At 38.5% G+C, this 21,613-nt stretch overlaps 1 protein-coding gene across 1 annotated transcript in view; it reads left to right on the top strand.

Annotated features, from left to right (window-relative positions):
* NID1 (nidogen 1) overlaps nt 1–21,613 on the top strand; it is a 46,852-nt gene that overhangs the window by 8,531 nt on the left and 16,708 nt on the right. The window contains exons 4-12 of the mRNA XM_056343997.1: nt 609–1,030; nt 2,175–2,324; nt 3,592–3,843; nt 4,928–5,128; nt 6,962–7,207; nt 8,152–8,295; nt 9,373–9,501; nt 12,589–12,732; nt 13,473–13,595. Of these exons, the coding sequence (XP_056199972.1) occupies nt 609–1,030; nt 2,175–2,324; nt 3,592–3,843; nt 4,928–5,128; nt 6,962–7,207; nt 8,152–8,295; nt 9,373–9,501; nt 12,589–12,732; nt 13,473–13,595 (1,811 nt within the window). The remainder of the gene's footprint in view (nt 1–608; nt 1,031–2,174; nt 2,325–3,591; nt 3,844–4,927; nt 5,129–6,961; nt 7,208–8,151; nt 8,296–9,372; nt 9,502–12,588; nt 12,733–13,472; nt 13,596–21,613) is intronic.

Here is a 21,613-nt window from a genome sequence, read left to right as displayed (position 1 = left end):
CTCCTTGAGAAAACACCAAGGAGTTCCATGGTTTTCTTAATTGTAGCATGAGTCAGTGAGAAATAATAAGATCCCATTAGCTATTGCATGAGAAATCACAAAGTTTACAACTCATAAATGTCCACCCACTTAAGGAATATGAGGACTTTGGTCTAATTTGTCAAAAGTTCATAGTTCCATTGTCACTGGTAGGAGCTGCTGTGTACTTAGCCTTTCTAAAAATAGGACCACTTCAGACTTCAACTCTTTATCCTGGGTATTTTTTGAAAGAAAAAAATGAACAAAAAGGCAAGGGAATGGGTTAGAAAGTTCCAGTAAGTGTTAACAAGATCTTTATGCCCCAAATATCTCCTTTTGTTCCCATCACTTTGGAGACAAGAAGGCTAGATGTTCTCAAGAAGAGAGCTCTGGCTGTGGAGAAAAAAATGCTATCCAAACAGCCAGGGGTGTTTTATAGCTGAATAAACTGTACCTGTAGATAAGTATGCAGATAAGATAATTGGACAGTTTTGTCCTTTTATTTCTCAGCAAAGGGTAACACGTAGGCTAGAAATGCTATGCAGCTTGTGCTTGATCATTTTCATTTGGTATATGCTTCTCTTTGATAGAAGCAGCAATGCTGGAAAGCAAGGTGTCTGGGTGTTTGAGATTGGCAGCTCATCTGACAGTATTGTGCCTGCCAAGATCAGCAACGTTTTGGAGAGCCTAGAGTCCAATGAACAAGACCAGGAGATGACTTCGAAACCGTTTATGTCAGACTATGGCTCTACTGAAATAAGACAGCAATATGTCACCAGCAGTACGGACAGCACAGAAGAGGATCAGCACCATGTTACATATAGTGTTCCTCAGCTAGCTGCAGAAGACTTTCTGACTTCGTACCAAGATGTAACAGGAACACCTTCAACTGAGTCTTTTTACAGTCATCAAGATTTCCCAACAGCAAAAGCTCCACCTCGCCAGTTCCAGCAGTTCCCCCCACAGCAGCCCCAGGTCATAGATGTGGAAGAATTTGATGAAACTGGTATAGGTAAGGTCTTTTGTGCAGCTTGGATCCTTCTAAGATGGATAGGCTGAAAAAAAAAAAAACCCACCCCCAAAAAAAAACCAACCCCAAAACAGAGGAGTGCAAGAAATTGAACTACTGAAGAAATAATCTGTTTCTTTCTCACTACCTTCGTATCCGAGAATCTGGACATATTTAATATGTTTGTGTTATTCATCAAGATAGTTAACTTGAATGTCACCTCAGATTCAGATCTTGCCAGTCTAGTAAACTAGCTCCCCAACCAAGCTCACAGGAGGACACATTTACAGTGTGTCTGTGGGAACTGAATCCCTCTGAAGGAAAGCTTCCTACAGAGATAATTGCATTCCTAAAGCTGACACATTCTTAGCGGGGACTGATTTCCCCACCTCTTTTGCCCAGGACTGTTCTTAAAAGTATGATCTTAACTTTAATAGCTGCATTATTTGGCTGTTCTTGGTAAGGATTTTACGATCAGTTCTACTGAAACTGAGGTTTTTTCCTTTCATAGATGTGTTACTGAACAGAGGTGATTTAATAAAGGTTGGGAATAGTAACTCTTGCAAAAATTGTTGGCTAGGGTTTCATGGTCTCAAGTTTTACAAGGGTGGGATTAGCAATTCTGACTTCTGAGGAACTGTCTATAGAAAATTCAGAACAGTGTGGCTGACTGCCCAGATGTTAATTGTTTCTTGAAGCAGATGTGAGAATTGCTATCTCCATGAAATGATGGGGTAAACCAATTAGGATTACAGGGTGCATCAGTTGGTGCATGGTCCTGGGTACTTTACTGAAGGGTTTTGTTCTGAGGTTGGAAAGGCTCCTTTTTGCTTTGGTTTGGAAACAAGGACAGGTTAAAATGATTGTGTGTTTAGTTTCACCAAGAAAGTTTAACAGATCTGTGTTAATATGGATCCACTGAATTCAATAGAATTAAAGTTTTCTAACATCTGAAGTCCTGCAGAATGGCAGACTGTTACTTGCATGTTGCAAGGTTAGCAAAAATTGGTTTCAGTTGTTTGTTTTCCTTAAACAGAAAATCAAAAACCAATCAAGTGAGTCTAGAGATATTTTTAAACTAAACCAGGGATATGTGAATACTATGGGAATTACATGAAGTCTAAGTGTCTGGTCTTATTTTCTACAGTGTTTCGCTACCACACAGATGTCCAACAGACTTGTGCTAACAACCGCCACCAGTGCTCTGTTCATGCTATTTGCAAAGATTATCCCAATGGATTTTGTTGCAGTTGTATTGCTGGTTACAAAGGAAACGGCAGACAATGTGTAGCAGAAGGTAATGTTTTTGAAAATTAGGTACGTAAGCAGCAATTACACGTGACGTTCTTGAATAAGGTGACCCGTTTTCAATACTAAAAAAGGTGTAGTTAAATATTTTTTGAAAGACATTTTACTGAGATGTATTGAAAGGTATTGTAAAACATCAGCTATACTTTCTAAACTGGCGTGGTCTTTTGAATGAATCAAATTATTTTAAGTGGTCATTATATCATTATGCATTTTAACATGACTTTCTAGAACCAATAAACTTCGGTAACTGACATAATCTAGTGGATAGCACAACATGCAGTGGTTTCTTGCTAGAATTACTCGTGAAGTTCCAATGTGTTATAATCTGATATGGTCCTCACTGTGGGAATGGACAGTTCAAAGGGGATGAACAAATTAACTTTGATCATTAAACTAAAGAGTATGGCTCCTCTTTGTCTGACCCGTAAGCTTCTTCACTAAATGGCTAATCTGCCAGATTTTTGTTACATACCCATTTAAACTTTGTTCTTGTGTAAAATCCATAAAGGAATTTCTTATGTATACACTTGTAATCCTCATGGTGACTTGACTCAGAGTATAGATTCATTTCAACAACTGAAATAGCTCATGCAGACTTTGTATTTTATAAGGTGGGAAGGCAAAACCTACTAATTAACTTTCAATTCATAAAAATGAATTTTCAAGAGAAAGAAAAGAAGGACGTGACGATAATGGAATTTGAATTTGCATGTAGGAAATCATACACAGAAGAAAACTAGCAATCCAAAGTAGCTACTTCTGTTGGTTTTCAAAACGGTCGATAGTTTTGAGTCAAGAAATAGAATAGGTTAGAATAATAGGTCAATTATTTTAACACCTAATAGTGTTAGCCTTCTAATAGGAAATGAACAAATTTACATTCAGTAGGTATCGATATGAAGTGTGATGTTCAAAAGTTTGTGTGTGCCACTTTAACTGTCAGAGATATTGTAACAGCGTTATGGGGCTTTCCTTGCAGACAAAAAAGATAAGGAGGATAAAGAACATCTCTTCAGGCAATTTTGGCCACTTAATCATCTGTATAATGAATAACTGTGCACACACACACGCATGCATGTACCTATATACGTACATAAGCAAATTAACACACTGTTTGTAGGTAGCTTTCCTGTCCGTTGAATTCTGTGAGCATTTGTTTGCTGTTTATTTCAACACTAATATATTTGAACATAGAGAATACCGAGTATGTGAGAACTGTCTTTTTGTTCTGATGCATTGTATTAATTTGCCAGGTTCTCCTCAGCGAGTCAATGGGAAGGTCAAAGGAAGAATCTTTGTAGGAAATAATCCTGTTCCAGTTATATTTGAGAACACTGATCTCCACTCCTATGTTGTGATGAACCAAGGGCGTGCCTACACTGCTATCAGCACAATCCCAGAGACTTTGGGGTATTCTTTACTGCCTCTTGCATCTATTGGAGGTATCATAGGATGGATGTTTGCTGTGGAACACCAAGGATTTAAAAATGGATTCAGTATTACCGGTAATTTCTAAATTAAAATAATGTTAAAAAACTGTGCTATGCTTTCCTCTGTCTTGAAAGAAAAGGAATGTGCATTTAGAAGCAATATGGAATGAAAACATGTTTAGTCTGAGCTGCAAATGGATTCTCTGTAATCAAACTTCTCACCATTTTTCTTGTTTACAACGTATAGTGCACAAGCACGTAAGTGTGTTAGAAAAAATGGCTTGGCAGTTCCTGTGCAAGAAAGAGATTATGTAAAAGGATTTTATTTTTGGTACTAGAATGTACAGAACTACTGAAAAATCTGCCCCTACATCTACAAGAGGTTTAACATGTTAATTGCCTGATTGTACCAATAGAGAAGAAGAGAAATGAAAATCTGACCTCATGAAGATCTGAAATTCTTAACAGAAGCAGTTGCTGCATGAGATGCAAATGATTCTGTTAACTTATTTGAGGGAAACCACAGTTCACAATTACAGCTTTTCATAAGTGTTTGAGGCTAGATCTGGTTGGTGGTGCACATGAATTCAAGCTGTTTGAGGAGAACATGTGTTTCTTTTTAAAATGTTATCCTTTACAGCACTGTACTATGAATTTAGTTGAACATAGCTTTTTGTTTGGGGATTTTCTTGGATTTGGTGTGTTTGAAGTTTGTCCTGGAATTTACAGCATACGTTTCACTTGGGCTTGATGTGGAAACAGATGTACTAGATTTTTAAAACTTTTTTAACTCACTGTATTCCTAATGGAGGTCTTCTCTAAAGTGTACAACTCCTTTGCCATTTTAACTGGAAAGATAAAGCCTACTGTTGCTAGATTTGTTGGAACTTTTTTTTTTTTTCATTTAAAAGCTGCTTCAGGTTTACGTGTGATTTAGTATGTTCATTGCTTAAGAAAAGATAGTTTCCTTGTAGTATCCAAGGATGTTATCAGTACACCTCCAGAAGTTAACTTCTGTAGAAAACCAAAGCATTATAAATTATGCTGCATTAATGCTTGCAGAAAATAGTAATTTATATTTTATCTACAAGAAACAATACTTTGAATAGAAGGATTCAGAAACTGCTATTAAGTGGTTTAACTAATACCGTTTCTTTAGGTGGTGAGTTTACACGGCAAACAGAAGTAACTTTTCTTGGCAACAATGAGAAACTGGTTATAAAGCAGAAATTCAGTGGAATTGATGAGCATGGTCATCTTACCATCAGCACAGAAATGGAGGGCAGAATACCTGAGATCCCATCTGGCGCATCAGTCCATATAGAACCATACACTGAACTCTATCACACTTCTAGTTCTGGTAAGGTTCCCTAAGAATGAAATTATAATAAAGTGCATGTTTCTTAGAGCAGAGTGTAAGACAATCTGAAAATCTGAAAAACATTATTTTATTCCTTTCTCAGCGAGTGTACTCCAGACCCTTCAATTTGTAGACAGTTGGGTTTTGCCTCTTAGGAACAGGTCCCAAAAGAAGGCAGTTTTTCAGTGGAACAATGTAAATGTGTCTAATCTTTTTATTGGGGGGGGGGAGACTTTAAGTTTCTCTGAACCAATGCTTGCAAAATACTCTTTATTTCCCTTTTTGTTGGCCTTATTTTCATAATGCTGATGGCAGTCATACTAGTTGCAAAGCTTTTTCTAGGGTCCACAGCTTTTCACTAGGAGCTGTACTGGTGTATAACTGTTTGTGGTAATGTCATTAAGTGGGCTTTGGTCTTGCCCAAGAGACTGTGCAGACCAGATATTTACTGGTATGTGCCATGTAAATTGCATTGTGTTAGTAACAAGCATTTGTCAGTATTAGATGAGCTGAATTTGAACAAGTAACCAGAAAATTAGGAGCTTCTTCCCTTACCAGTTTGCTCCATTGTCTCTTCAGTACTCTTCTCTCTCCTTTATCCCACACTCTGAGATTTGTAACAGAGCCATTCTTCATTTCACTGTTTACAGGGGAATCTCCCTTCTTTTACTTTCCTCTTTCTGGATAAAACTATGGGTGTTTCAACACAGCAAAACCCAAGTGAGGCTGGAGTGTTGCTGCTGGCCAGCCAGCCCGGCTGCCAAAGAGCAATAAAGAGGAAACAGTCTGTGGTGTACCCAGGTGAAACATGAACACTGGAGAGAGCTCACTTTGCTCCAGGGGTGCACTTTGATTGCTAGAAATAGCTGACAATGGTGTAGTTACATCATGACTGCCTTATGTCTGCTAACGTCTGACTGTGGTGGCCAGTGCTGAACCCCTTTTGCTGCTTTGCCTGTTACAGAAAGTGAGGTGGAGGCAGGAGGAATCTTCTGCTTTGTGCTGAACGGCTCCTGAGTTTTGGAGGAGTTGTTTGGGCAGTGTGCACTCTGTAGAACACCTGCTGCCTTAGCAGAAATGCTCTGCCTGTGGAGGAAATGTCAGAGGCTGGAAGGAGGCATCCAAATACTGGATTTGATTTACCAGTACTCAAACAGCTATTCTTCTGCTGTCCTATGGCATATTTGATAGACCGTTACTTGGCAGAGATAAAGCTTGTGCCAACTGTTGCAAGTGGATTGATACAGGCATATTCTGGTTTCCAAACAAAGAATAGTGGGGTTTTGGGAAGATTTCTGTTGGTGGGAGGATCCACAAGCCCAGATCTACTTTGAAGAGTTTTGGTCACAGTTTTTCACAATATAGAAAACTGTTGTGAAGCATACAAGAGCTCTCAGACATGCATCTTCTTGAGGACTCAATATTCAAGGCCAGTAGCTTACAATGAACTAGATGTGGGTGTAGTTTAGTGCTGGTGAGGTGGTCCTTGTCCTTAGCTTGTAGCTCCATTATGTAAATTCATCTAAAGAAACCTCTGAGCTTCCTGAGTTGATTTTCCTTGCTTTACCTGGCTTTACCCACAAAGTAAAGTTAAACTTTAAAAATATTTCAAGATAAATTAAATGACTCATTCCTCAAGGCTGTGATACCTGAGAACAGAATAGGCAATTGACTAGGCTTATTCCTTTGCATGGAAATACATCCACTTTCATAGCTTCTTGCCTTTGAAATTTCTATTTGTGCTACTCAGCCTGTACCCCGAGTCTACAGACAGCGGTTGGCAGAGTATTTTTGCTCCCTGCTCTGATCAGTGTGTTTGTTGCCATGTTGCAGTGATCACTTCATCATCCACAAGGGAGTACACAGTGACAGAGCCAGAAAGGGATGGCGTTGCTTCCACATACACAGGTGCCTATCACTGGCGACAGACCATCTCATTTGATGAATGCATTCATGATGACTCTCACCATGCTGCCTCTGCTACTCAGCAGCTCTCAGTGGACAGTGTATTTGTCCTGTATAACAGAGATGAGCAGATTCTGCGATACGCTATGAGTAATTCCATCGGCCCGATCAGGGGTATGTATGAATTGGAAATCTTTCTTTTTCTCTTTTGTGAGTAATTAAGAGCAGGCTTCTGGGTTGTTTTTTTTTTCTAGCCTGCCTTAGCTGGGTATTAACAAGTTAAATTAATTTGATCTGTTTATGAGTAGATGCCCAGGTCTATCAATTAAGAAGAGAAATGGAGCTGTTGAAAGTTTGTATTTTTACTTGGGAAAGAGTATTTAAGTGACTACCTCCTATTGAAATTCAGTGTAGTTTGTGTCTAATTCCTTGAAATACTCTGTGTACCACCTTGAATCTATTGCTGCTCAGACACATGGAGTGTATCGTTTACCTTTACCTAATTTATAGGTCCTCTGTTAATGAGGGTTTTTATATTGCCAGAGCAAAGGGTAAAAGAGGGGAATAAGATTTGCCATTGGAACAGCTGGTTTCTATAAATTATCTTGAAACATGTCATTTTATCTTTGGAAGGTAGGCAGCCTATGAAGTATTTTTTTTTTTTGTTTAAGCTGTCTAAGTTTGTCTCTTTGCACTAAAATCAGAAAAAAAACCAAAGGAGCAATTTGAAAATGCACACCAGATGAGTAGAAGAAAATACTCTGCTCACTTGTTTGTTACAAAATAAAGTTCTACTAATTAAAATAAATAAACCAAGCTGTTAACAATTGCATTTTGGGTCTAGTGTCAGTGACTGGAAGATGCATTATCTCTGTCAGTCTGGCTCTTTAGAGCGGTTTTTGTGGCTTCTCTTTTTTAACTCAGCAGTCCTTTGCACAGGAACAAGGAATACAGGTGCTGATGCTATGTCTTGTCCTACATATAAGTTGCAAGTCCCCTTCTTCCTGGTGCAAAAAAAATTCTCTTTCCTTGTTCCACGTGCACTACAAGCAGTGGCCTTGGCTGAATACTCTTACTTGGATAGAGTTGTCATGGCTAAATGTGATCTCTCTTGTCAGATGGTTCTGCTGACATTAACCGGAATCCTTGCTACACCAGTACCCATAACTGTGACACCAATGCGATGTGTCGTCCGGGAACTGGAAATAGTTTCTTCTGTGAATGTTCGGTTGGCTTCCGCGGAGATGGAAACGTTTGCTATGGTATGAGAAAACTTTCATTACAAAATGACAGCTAATGTAGAATTTATTTTGTGTGGGATGCGTTGACCCTCAGGACTAGCCATTCTAGCAAAATCAACTGTCCTGAGAGGCTGGTTTGGGGAAAGATAGGTTAGAGGGATGCTGGGGTATCTCAGTAATCAAAGTGAGCAAGTTTGGCTGTGTTGAAGGGTCAAACTTGGATGTTTTGCTAGTTTGCAAAGTGACTTTCCTCCCCAGTTCATCTTTTCATAAAACCTGTGGGGAACTTAGCTGTGAGAAATATACTGTAATGCAAATTCCGATTAAAATTAGGTTAAACGTTCTTGAGGGAGATGAGGAATGGCATATGCACATACGTACAGAGCACAGATGTGTGGAACCCACTGAAATTGTCTTTTTCAAGATCTGCTTTGAAAATCCTTTCAAGGACTTAGATAGTTCAAGGAGACTTTTATTTCCCATCTCTGTATCCTTAATGTATTTAGGTTTTGTTCCATAATCAGATCACAGCACAAATACTTGTTTTCAAGAGGTGAAAGTATGTATTAATGAAATATGCATCATCCATATTAGTTAACTGAGTTGGGTTTTTTAAATAAAAAAATCAAAACACCAACCCTCCCCCCACTCCGACCCTTAAATGAACTTGCAAATGAAAACAACAGTATCACACTGTCCCTCCCAGTCCTCTGGCACTGTGAGTTGAATACCAGTGGCTTAAAGATGTGTATGGATAATGGAAGAGGAAGTCTTTTCTAAAGTTCATGCTTCCCCAGTAGTCATCCCTGCTTCTGGTCACCTTGTAGGCAGCATTTTCTTTTTCAGTGGCTCCTCCTTGCTCTTTGTTTTCCTGTTCCTTCCCTTCTGGTTTTGTTGGGGTTTTTTTTGGTGCACATCAGCTGAGGACACAGTTACCTGAAAACTCAGGTTACTAATATCTCTTAAAAGGTATCGTCTGTCCAAGATGTGGTTTAAATATGTAAGCCTGCTATTACTCAACAGTTGAACAGTTTCTGTTTTTCTGGTATTTTTATTAAATGCATCTTTGTAGTAACTGGAATCCTTATAATATTCTAGATGTTGATGAATGTTCAGAGCAACCAGCTCTATGTGGCAGCAACGCAGTCTGCAATAACCAGCCGGGAACCTACCGCTGCGAGTGTGTTGAAGGGTACCAGTTTGCAGCAGATGGGCGGACTTGTGTTGGTGAGTTTCACATTTCTTAAAAGCACTGCCCACCAGCTTTCAGGCTGTGATTCATCTCACAGAGACAGAAAACAGAGCTTCAAGGATCTGTGCTGACTTCTAACGTGAGCTGAATCTAGGAGTTCCTGCTGCAGTTAATTATTACAATCCATTAGGTAACTGAAGAAGGTGCCTGAAGAACTTTGTTTTTATCTCATAAAAATTCCCCATTCAGAATGCTTACAACTGGGGAGGAATGATTATTGAAAGCTTTTGTCCTTTCTTTACCATCATTTAGTTGTAGATTTCATATGGAAGTAAAATACAAATTTATAAAAGAAGCAGCATTAAAGTGAGAAGTTATTTATTTGTATTTCACAGCATGTCACTTTCAGGATGAGGCAGGGCTTTTTCTGCATTTTCTCTAGTGCTGTGCTTTGGCTTTTGGGGGGTTTGGGTTCTGTTTCTTTCTTATATCTAATTCAGAATTAGATTTAATAGAACAGATTTTAGTTACAGATTCTTCCCTTGGACAAGGCAGTGCACAGGTCTGAACCAGTGTGTCTTGGCTGTTGCAGGCTTATTCTGAAGTGATAATTAGTCATGCTGAAAAGAAATTACAACTACAGATCATTTCACTGTTAAAATCTCTGACATTTGTAGGAAATCTAGCTGGTTTGTTAATGGACCATTAAAACTTAAAATTCAGTAGTTGTCACTGAGTTAGTTATTTTTATTTAATTTAAAAACTTTTTTCTCGAGGAAGCCTGAGTTTACCTGTACTTGCTGAACTAAGATTTTCCTAAAGAGGTGGTATTTTTTCCTGTTTGTTGTTTTTCACTAAAGCTGTAGAAATTCCATTTGGTAGCTGGTAGAATTGAAAGGTGGTTGAGTGGGATGTGTATTGAAAGTGATTTTTCCACATAGAAAGAAAATGCATGAGCTTTACCCTTGAGAAGATAAGCTGATTCTTTTGGGTGTCATATATATTGCAAATATCAAAAACTAAATAGAAAACTGCAACTGTCAGGATAGGATATAGGATATATATACATGTATATATATATACATATTTATTTATTTTTTAGTTAGAATTTTTGTCTGTTTGTAACCTGACAGTAATACTGTAGTGACAAAACCTATACACACACTTCCAGTATGGTTGGACCAGTTCTTGTTTCTTTTAGGCATAAGGGATAACACCTGAGGATTACGTTTGCGTCTGTCATGACTGCTTTGTGGTGGAAGCTTAGCTCCCTTTGATCAGCTAATGCATTCAGGTCTTTCCCTGTTGTGTTCTTCAGCTAAGACTGAGGAGCCTTCATTTAACAGCAGAATGTTGCATGACTTCTGTTAAGCGTGTGGCTTTGCATGCTGTGTGCTCACAGTGCACCGAGCCTCCCCTTTGTTGCAGAACAGTCAGAAAAAGCAGCTTCTACTGGGGTGCTAGAAGGGTGAGATGTGGAAGAGAAGTTTATATTTTTTCCATTATGTTCACTGCTGCACTTCTATCACTTGGACCTGAAAGGGAACATTTTTGCCTCCAGCCATGAACTCACTGGCTTCACTCTACCACTTTCCCACAAAGCTGATGTGTCACACTTCTAACAATTCCTTGCCCAGCTTGAAGGACTTCAGTGTGATCCCTCCCATCAATCAAACCCAAACTTTGCATCCAAAAGACTGAAGAGAGAGAACATCAACTCCAGTTTTCCAACAGACTGAAAATAAATGTCATGGTAATCTTGTTCCCCTTTCCACAGGGGAGGGTTTTATAACCCACAAACAACTTGAACCTGAGAAGGGGCAACAGATACCCTCTTTGTGCTTTTGCAGGTTGCTCTGGGATGCCAGCTCTGACTGAGCTTCTCTGGAACTGCAGCTTTTTCATGCTAGCTGTGTAACTCACTGGATAACTTCAGATGAGAGTTGTAAATAAATCCTGTTCTCCTATTTGTAGGCTGAGGAATAGGAGGACTTGGGGACTCCCTTTGAGCTCCAACTCCAAATCTTATGCTTTTATAATACAGGTCTGAATATGTTATTTTGTAATCTAAAATTTACTTCATCAAACAGAAAGATACAAATTATTCTGACGATGATGTCATCTCCTCCAGAGAAATGGAAAAAATGGCTGATTTCAGATCTGGCACTGACAGCAGATTTTTGTTATTTCCCTGCTGATACTGTGGTAGCTTCCATCTGTGTACTGTGATGAAAGGAGCATTGTAGAGTCTTGTCCTGGTCCCCTGTAAAGTCCTTGTAAGAACTGTGTAAAGAAAACCTCAGTGGACTCCCTGTTACAGCAGCTGGAAGTCTGTTTCTAGTTGTACACACTGCAAACTCACCTATTTCCAGGCCCAAAATTTTTGTAGTGTTGTGCCTCTTCCTATTCTAAGTACCATGGTTTCCTTTCCTCTTCTCTGACATAACAGGTAAGCATACACAGGGCTCCAGTGACTACCTGAAATAATTTGTGTGTAAAGCAGTACAATACCTTTAGAGTCACTGCTGTCAAGGATGAGAAAGTTGTGGAAAGCTGCAGAATTGGTCCCAGCTTCCTCTGTTGGTCAAAAATCTCTGTAGTAGTTGACAAATGTGTTTATCTCTTGGAGTGAGTCACAGCTCCTATCTCTTGCCAAAGTGACAACAGCCCTGGGTCAGTGCTAGGTTAGTATAGTGGAATATCTAATAATTCCCAGTGCAGTGAACTGGCCACTTAGCTAACACGTGAGGTACCTCTGTGAGATGCCTTACATTTCTTTATTCGGGACTTCTTTTTATTAAAAAAAAACTGCCATGGACTTTAGGATCTGTCACTGTGGTAGCCTTTCTTCCATGTTCTATATGAACAAACATCTATGAGTTGCTGAGGTCAACCAATTCCTTGCAAAACATTAATAAGGTTTAACACAAGTGAAAGGGGAGATCTTGGGGAAAAAAATCCCAAACTCCAAAACAGAAAAAGTGAGTTTTCTTGTTTCCTTTCTCTTCTGTATGCTTTCACAGCTGCTGTTCTCTCCCTATAAATTTCTCTCCTTATAAACTTCAGACTTTATGGAGGAAAACTAAAATTTTCATCTTCTCTTTTGTATATCTAACCTGCAGCTGTTGAGTATGTCATAAACCATTGCCAGATGGGCACACACAATTGTGACATTCCTCAGCGTGCTCAGTGTGTGTACACCGGAGGGTCCACCTACATCTGCACATGCCTCCCTGGTTTCTCCGGAGATGGACGTGCCTGTGAGGGTAGGTAGCACCATTTGTTGTGGGGGTTTTGTACTCTTTATTGCACAATTTGTCTGGTTGTTGCAATGCCCTATAGTTACATGTGATTTAAAGTAGGAAATTCCATAGTTTAAATCCCTCGAGCAGGCATTGCATTAAGCTTTTGTCCTTTCCTCCCCTTGCCTTTGAAATCAGTCTTCAATATTTGAGCTACAGAGGGTCCAATATGAAGTAAATGCAGAAATTGCAGTAGTTGCACTTGACAGACGAGTTCTTCATCTGCTGGAACTGTGTGCACTGTATTGGTTTATGTTACTAAGGTGGTGACACATGATGCTCAGACTATGTAAAACAAATTATATTCTGTTTCATTTCCATTGGAGTGCACTGGGGAAGCAGCATTAACTAACTACATGTTGGAAACATTGCTGGCCAAATCCTGCCTCTATTGCTGTGTTAAGATTTTTGCTTGAGAAATATGGGCATATATTTCTAAAATACTGTGTGAGTTAATAATGCTGGTTACTTATCAGAATAGTAGAGTGCAGGGATTTGCTGAGAGACAGAACCTAAAATACATGCATGCTTTTTTTCCCCTCCTTTGCATTTCTGTATAGACATTGTTCCAAAGGTCTGTAAGTCTAATCAGATATCCTAAAATAGGAGCCTGAAAGTAATACAGCAGATTTGCACTTTAGTTCATCACACTGATTTGTTCATCAGGAGGAACGGTTATCTGAAATTGATTTTTGCTTTTACAGATGTAGATGAATGCCAGCAGGGCCACTGTCATCCAGATGCTTTCTGCTACAACACTCCTGGGTCCTTCAGCTGCCAGTGTAAGGCAGGTTATCGTGGGGATGGTTTCCGGTGTGTGTTAGGAGGTAAAATTTTATAGTTCTTGAAAGTTGGACCAGAAATATAATTTGCAAATTGGAGGATATATGTTAATTTGGTTCCTCTCTGGAACAAATTGTGTGTTGTCTTACTGGGGTCTCTATTCTTTCTCAAGTCTTTCAAGTTTTGAGTTTCACCAAAGTTATGTTAAAATCCGTATCTTGACTATTATCACTTTTCCATGATATCCTGTTCAGTATCCCCTTTTATGTTTTGTTTGTTCTATCCTCAGCAGTTCTTAGTCCCAAGCTGATACTATCTTTTGAAATTGCCTTATGTAAAGGTTTGACCACAGATTGATTTGCTTTGCAAATACAGTAGTCGCTTAACCATAAAACATCTGGAACTGTTGGCAATTTAAATGAAATGCAACAATTACGGGAGAAAAGTGAAGAATGAGACCAAAGTACCTGCACTGTTGTCTGCAGTGGGATCTGGATGTCTACGTGCCATGTATAACTCACAAGAGTCCAGAAAGACTAACCGGTTTCTAACTTAGCTGTTTCAGTATTTACCCAACTTGTTCCCTATTTAGGAGAAAGTTCTTTACCCTCCCACACTTCTGTTCTTGCATTGTACTTTGGGCCTTGAAGTATAAAACTCCTGATCTTGAAGATACGCTTATAAAAAGAGAAAATAAGGATGGTTACTTTAATTCAAAAGCATGGCAAATCTATGGGATAGCACTGAGGTTCTGCACAATGGTGAATGCTTTCATCCAGGGAATAAAGCCTAACTTCAGAGTATATCCAAACCCAGTTCTCCCGCTTCCAAGATTCTTGCTGTTGGCTCTGCACCTCTCAACAGACTGAAACTCAACTGTGCAACCAAGAGTAAGAAAGGCATAGGGCCAAAGGGAAAGGGAAAGAGGAAAAAGCAGTATGACTGTGGAGGAAGGCTTTCTTTATAATTCAGCTTCTGTACTGTGGTCTTAATGATGTCCACAGTATTTGATTGTTCAAAATTGAGGGGTTTTGTTTGTTTGTTTGTTTTTTCTTAATAGTGGATGTGCTGGCTTAAAAGTGCTTGCCTGTTTGGCACAAAATTACTACCTGATGAGTTGCTGAAATTTAATGTTTTTCTTTTGCCACTATATTCCCTAGTTCTGAATTTCTGACTTTTTTGCATAATTAGATACTCACTATTAAAACAAAAAGGCAAAGGGTCATTTATAGGAAAGGTATAAAAAATTACAAGGTTGTTTCTGGGTTTAGATCATATTTGCATGACTCTTCATGTGCTCGACAACATGTGTTATGTCAAGTCACCCAGTGTTTGTAGATTTTTCTATCATGGGTAGACTGTAGGAGGTTTTGCAGTGTTTAATTCTGAAAGTCTAGCTTTTTCCACTTCATCAGTCTTTCAATATAATTTTTAACTAATTTTTCATGCATGAATGCCCATGTGTATGTTTATTTTAATGCCAGATGAATGAAGAACTACCCAGTATTTCTGACCTGTGTCAAAATATTTAGCTAATCAACCAGCTGATAAAACCAGGATTATTCCTCCTGCAGGAGAAACTTGATGTGAATAACTTGTAGCAAAATCAAACCTTAAAACTTCTAATTCTTCAGGCAGAATTGTAGAGACAGAAATACTGCTTTCATGTGTGGCACATCCTGTTTGCAGCTGGAAAACGTGGTTTGGTAGACTGATACTTGAATTCAACCAATTGACTTCATTACTAGGACACAATTAATTTCTTCTGAGTATATGTGATAGCATACTTAAGGGTGGTGATGGTGGTGGGTTTTTGCATTATTTTTAAGGACACCTTTTCACATGCAGTGGTCAGTGTGTCTGCTAAACTGCTAAGCACAGTGTACTATTTCATAGTACTTCAAGGTTCTTTTTTGCTGCTTATCCTGTAGGCTTCTTGACTTTCCATACTCAACGCAATTGTATCTTGAACGGGGATCTTTCCGTGTCACAGCTTTAGTGGTAGTAACAAAATATCTTGAAGAGTTGTTTTATCTACTGTTTTAGTGGGTTTGTTAGTCTTCATATATGTCTCTCTGTTTTTAATTTTTTTAATACTGTTTTGTACTGACAGTAGATGTGCTTTAGAAACACTTCTAACAGTTGGCTCTGCTCAGAAAAAAATCTGTGCAGCCAGGAAGTCTCAGTTTTGCTGAATCCTGACTGAAATACGGAGTATCTGTATTGCTCAGCTAGTCTGCAGCAGTGGCATTGTTTACAACAAACTTAGAGAGAACTTAGAGAGTTAATAGAACAATAGCTGCCCTTGAGATGTCATATGTTGCTAAAGCTTTAGTATTTTAAAGTGGATATATCCAACAGTTAATCATTACCAGGAGATAGAATCAAAATATACTTTCTGAAGCCTAGCAAAAAGCAGCTTAGTTTACTTTAGCACCCAGTTTGTAAAGTTGCTTCAGAATGGAGATTCCAGATGAGGCTGTATTGTATTCAGTTTTAATTAGAGACCCTTTCTTCCACTTTCTACCGACTAAAGTTTTGATCTAATTAGCCTCAGTCAAGTCACTGAAGTCTTTCCTGGCTTTTAATAGCATGGAAAGTTTCATTCATCTGAATACTTGGTTCTTTTTGTTGTACCCTTTTTCCGTTCCATCATGTGTACAATTGCTTGCTTGTTTGGTGCCTTTATTATTATATGAAACCTACTGTTGAATCTGACCACTGCTGAACAGCAACTCTTGAAACAAGTAGACTAACAAGTAAAATAGATTTGAGTCACACAGAAGTGAGTGCATGTAGGAGTGAACCAGCAGGTTAATGAAAGAGTTAATGCTGGAATGTCCCACTGTTCACAGCTATTAAGAAAGTCTGTACTTCATTATTTCCTCACGCTTGGTTTTTCCATTTCAAAAAACCAGATGTCTGAGTGTTTCTACCCCTGCAGACCCCAGACACTGTTTACTAAACAGAAACAAATCTAGATTCTTGGAACTAGGGATCTGACTGTTAAGAGCCATTTGCTGGTCCTCTGTATACAATCAGTTTCACTTGAGAAATGCACTTCTCAGGGCAACACTGTAAGTGAAGGATTACAAAGGAAAATGAAGAGACAAAGGGAAATGTGTTGGGTTTTCCTCTTCTTTTTTTTGGTGATGTCTGAGAACAGCAATTTGAAATGTCAGTATAACTCCTTGTGATGTGTGGGGAATTAAGTGATCCACATAGGAAATTAAAAAGTCCTCTTTGACTACACACTGATTCTAGACGTGGTTTTAAATCACTTCTGCTTTTAGCTTGTGAATGAAAACCTGTTTAAGTAGTTATAGGAGATCTTTAAAAATTTTTGCATGCTGTCACAAAACAAATTGAATTTGGTTTAGTGTATCAGCATGTAATCCACCCTGCAAAATGCAAGGGAAGAAGTCTCATACATCTTTCTCATCATGTTTTCTCAGCATCCATCTTTTTTTGGAGAAGTCTGTAAATTATTTTCTGCAGTGCTGCTTTCCTTTGACCAAAAAAGACTTTGAATATTTGTATATGACTTTAGTGTTGTCCCCCCTGTTCTGTTTATTTCGTTGCTTATGTGAGAAATATGTGCATGCATGTTTTTCATCTGGCCCACTTTCCATATCCATCCTATTTCCATTTCATTTTTTTCCAAGTTCCATGATATATTTCAGTGACTTTTAAATTCCAGATTGCTACTGGTAGTTTATGAAACAACAGAAAAGAATATGTTTAAAACATTAAATACAAATCTATTTTTCTGAGGAAGAGTGTACATTTAGCTTGAGTTCGGGATGCACTATCCTACGTAATCTAGTCTGACTCGTGTGTTCTGTGGTCCTTGGAATGTAAATCTTCATCATGCCTTTGATCCTTGTTCTGCTCTACAGCTTCTCTCCTAGGAGCTCTTTCCTGTGTACAGGTTCAACTTTTCACTGTCCTTTTGAACTGTGGTTACCAGAGCTGCACACAGTATTCCTTGAATCATGTCCCCAGTCCCACATGGCATCTCTATACCTATGTGGTATATACCCTTTGTATATGCTGAATTCTTACTTACACCCCCTCACAATCCCTACAGCGCTGAGCTGCGTGCTGGCAGCTTATCTGCTCACAGTTATCTGCTGATAGCTGTGGTCTGCTGATAGCTTTTTTTCTGTTGTGATCTCCAAGAAGAGTCTATCTTTAGAGGCTGGTCTGCAGTGTATTCCAAGAAGGGTAACGTTCCATTTGACTGTGTGAATCTACTTGTTGGTTTCAATGAGCTTGGTTTACCTAGTGATGAGATCCTGTCCTTCTCATGTTTTGTGGCCTTTTTCTCTTCCACAAATGATGCAACCTATGGTTGTATATTTTCTTCTGGAAACTTAAGGAAGGAATTACATTTCTTAATAAGGAAATCTAAAACCAAGACTAAGGTAATATGGGAACTTACTAGAAATACCACTACTTCATGACATTTGTCCACTGACTCGGGCGATTTTTCAGTTTTTAATCATTTATCAAATTACAGTAGCCCACAGTATGGTGCTTTGTTTCGAAAATGATACTGTCCTGTGGGCGTAAGCAGACTGCTATAAGGAAACACTAAACTATAAGGTCAGTGTGCTGCCTTCATCAGCCAAGAATCTACTGTGTCAAAAAGCCACAAGAACAGATTTTTACTCAATATTCTAACAAATACTAATCAGTAATGCTGAAAAGCGGATACTGAAAAATGCTGAAACTTGGTGCTGATGTTAATAAATGGCTGTTGCTACCCCTGCTTTCCTGCGTCTCTGAAGATTACCCAGGTCTTGCTCTTACCATTGGTTTCATCTTTGGCAGTATGAACTAACCCTAGTGTGTAACATTTTTCTCATCATTGGCATGCTTGTTTAGCTTGGCTTTCAAATGTGGATTTCAAGAAAGGTGAGAGCCTCTGAAAACCAGGACTGGTAGCCCCTGGATATGGATCCTTGAAACAGGCATGACTCCATTTCCATTTGCTACAATCAGGTATAGCAGTAGATGTAACAGTGTGGTTAACTGTGTGTAACACCAGGTAGGCATTATTTGCTCTTAGCTCTAACTGTTGTAGTTAATGTACGTTTTCTTCATGGCAGTCAAGAGATGAGAGAACTCTCCTGATTTTAATTGTTCTATGTCTTTGAAGAGTCTGTATTTATATTAAAGAAAGAGCACTAAGAAACCTCATTTAGGCTGCTGTACTGAAGGAAAAGAAAGTTACTAGCCATAAGGTTTGTGTCTAGAAAGTGGCTTACAAAGTAGCCCTTATACTTCCTAAATGTGTGCCAATTCTTGTGGTATGTTTTGTTTAGCTTGTGCTGTTAGCTTATGAAGGAAGGGAGTGTGCTTTATTTACTGTGTCAATCTCATCTTTCAAACTCTGTTATAACTTGGCTCATTTCAGACAATTAATGCAATTTAAAACTTGCAAAATCGGACCATCTTCTCTTAAGCACACAGAGTAAAATGTATGACTGTATAGACAGTATAAGCAGGCTATTTATCGCGACCAGCTGTCATCTGTATCTAAGATTATTGTGCCTTCATTGCTGCAAAGGCTCCACCACTTGCCTGGGATTCAGCTCGCTTTTCTTTAGGTGCCTCTAAACTGTAAGAATAGCAATCCTGCTCTTGATTCAGAGATAAGGAGAGAAAAAATACAGTATGGATTCCAAGTGCCTGGTTTGGACTGGCATGACTTGTTTAGAGGCTTGTTTTGGTTTGTAAATTTTAATATTGATTAAATTTATGTTAGTGAGTTGAAATGTGTTTAATACTGAAAGACAGGTTAAAATGATTCAGCCAGCACAGATGAACATGGTAACATTAATCTGTTTTCAAAATGTTTCTTTAAGATGGGTTACTTACTGCACATGATGCTGTTAAAAAAGTTATCGCAAATAGATTTTCATTACCACATAAGCAGTAAAACACATAGTTATTCCTAAAGTGAGCATCACTATGGTACTTGACATGTTTTTATGCAACTGAAAAAAATTAGTGTTGATGGGAGGTTTTAGAAAGAACAAATCATATTCTCTGCCTTCTAGAAACTGCATACTCATCTTGAAAATTAATTTGTCTGACTAATCTCTTGACTAATTGCATAGGCAGTCCATTTGTGAGATTGCTCTTGATCATTGCAATATAGGTAGTCTTGAAAAATTCCATCAGTATTTCTGTATAAAATCTGCGGATATAAATGTGAACATTGTCTGGAAATTAGAACAGACATTGGTATTTCAAATTACCAGTAATACTAATATATTTTATGTCTGACAGCTGGGGCCTATCAGGGAGTGTGTACACACTCCTTCATGTAATTCATATTCAGTAACGCATTTTCATATATCTAGTCTTTTGATTTAAAAAATTGTAAGCTGTTGGGTATTCTCTAATTCTGGGAGTTTCAGATGGGGAGGAAAAATGACCAGCTTCTACATTTGTTTTTATGTCCTACTGAAGAGGAGCTAATAGTGCCTCTGAAAGATGACATGAATGCAATGAAGATTTTGTTCTGCAATGAACAAAAAGCAGGGTGGGTCAGTTTACTGATACTCTGTATTCCCCCTGCTTTTTCTTGTGAGCAGTGCATATTAGAGCTTAAAAAAACCCAACCACCCAAAGAACACAAAAATTCCACCCCAAAACAACTGTGGCAAAACTATCCAGTTACTGGAATCAATATTTCTTTTTCCTGCATACTGCATTGAATAAATGCAAACAAAATTTAGGATAGATACTGAAGGCTTTCCTTCAGGGTCTGGTTTTGTAGGTTGATTCAAGGCTTTCCACCACCCACATTAAAGCTGATGCCAAATATTTCAGTTGTTTAGTGTGAGCTGTTCTCCAGACATTTATATTTCTTTAATTGTGTCCAGGTGCAGGAAACTTGTCCAAAGCTTTTGCTTGCATAACTAGTTTAAATAATAATAAAAAAAAGGCCTTCTTTTTTGTATTTGTGTGATTTACACCACAACGCTCATTAGCTTTTTGCTGAGCTGGGCTGGGTTTAGTCTGAGCCACACATAGCTAATGCTGTCCACCAGGCAACGTAAAAACAAGGAAGGAATAAACAGCAGTGTAACGTTAAAGCCTCTTCGGCAGGCAGTTTGTAGTAAGTGTTTCTAACTGTAGAAGTGATAGACAGGAAAAAGATACTCCCTCATAATTAAAGGCCGCTTTTTCTTAATGCACAGAAACCTTCAGGGGTCTCAAGTGTAAGGTAAAACTAAGCCAGATTTCTTTGGCTAGAGAAAGAAAAAGATTATTATTTTTGTATTATTTTAATTTAATTTTGTTGTTTGGCATCTAGAAGGATATATTGATCCAGATGACATTCCCTATTGCATGACAAATAATATCATAAGATGATGTATATTTTAGTCCAGACTGTGTTGTAAAATGCAAACCAAAAGAACCAAATCCCTGAGTCTCCTGCTAATTTGGAAAGTCTTTTCTTGGTAGTCTCTACAGTAATACATATACATGTGGTGTAGCCATTGTGCATCATATGTTTGTCTGCATACATAAGTAGTATTCCTGTTTTCTGTATTGCATTATTTATGCACCTTACCAGGAACTGGACAGTCTGTCCCTGCAATTTCTTTCTTAGGTCCAAAACCACCAAATAAGTTCTCAAACTCAATAACAAAACTCTAAAAACCTAATGTACATCAAAGCAATGAGTTGTTTCACTTCCCAGGTCCTGTAGCATCCGCCTCGCATTGTAGTTTTCTCTTGTGCCTCTGAATGGAAAGTCAGCTTTTAGAAAAAAAAACCTTTATTCACTGTATGGCCTGGCTAATTAGTCACATTTTAAGGCCCATGGATAATTGCCCAATGAGTAGACATTGGGTTCACAAGTCAGACAGAATGTTCTTGCTAATGTGCCTCAAGGAGAATGACAGTGTTTTCCAGATTCTGTTTGTGAACCTTCAGTGTAGGAAGTTGCAGGGGGGCTATTTGTTCTGATTTAAACTAGACAGTGAAAGGTAAAGTTACATAAGTTTAAGGCAAATGTGTCTATTCCTGAAGGTGAACT

Source organism: Falco biarmicus, chromosome 6, assembly GCF_023638135.1.
Source record: "Falco biarmicus isolate bFalBia1 chromosome 6, bFalBia1.pri, whole genome shotgun sequence".
NCBI lineage: Eukaryota > Metazoa > Chordata > Aves > Falconiformes > Falconidae > Falco > Falco biarmicus.
The sequence above is the reverse complement of the archived record's forward strand: the minus strand, read 5'-3'. Positions and strand labels throughout refer to the sequence as shown.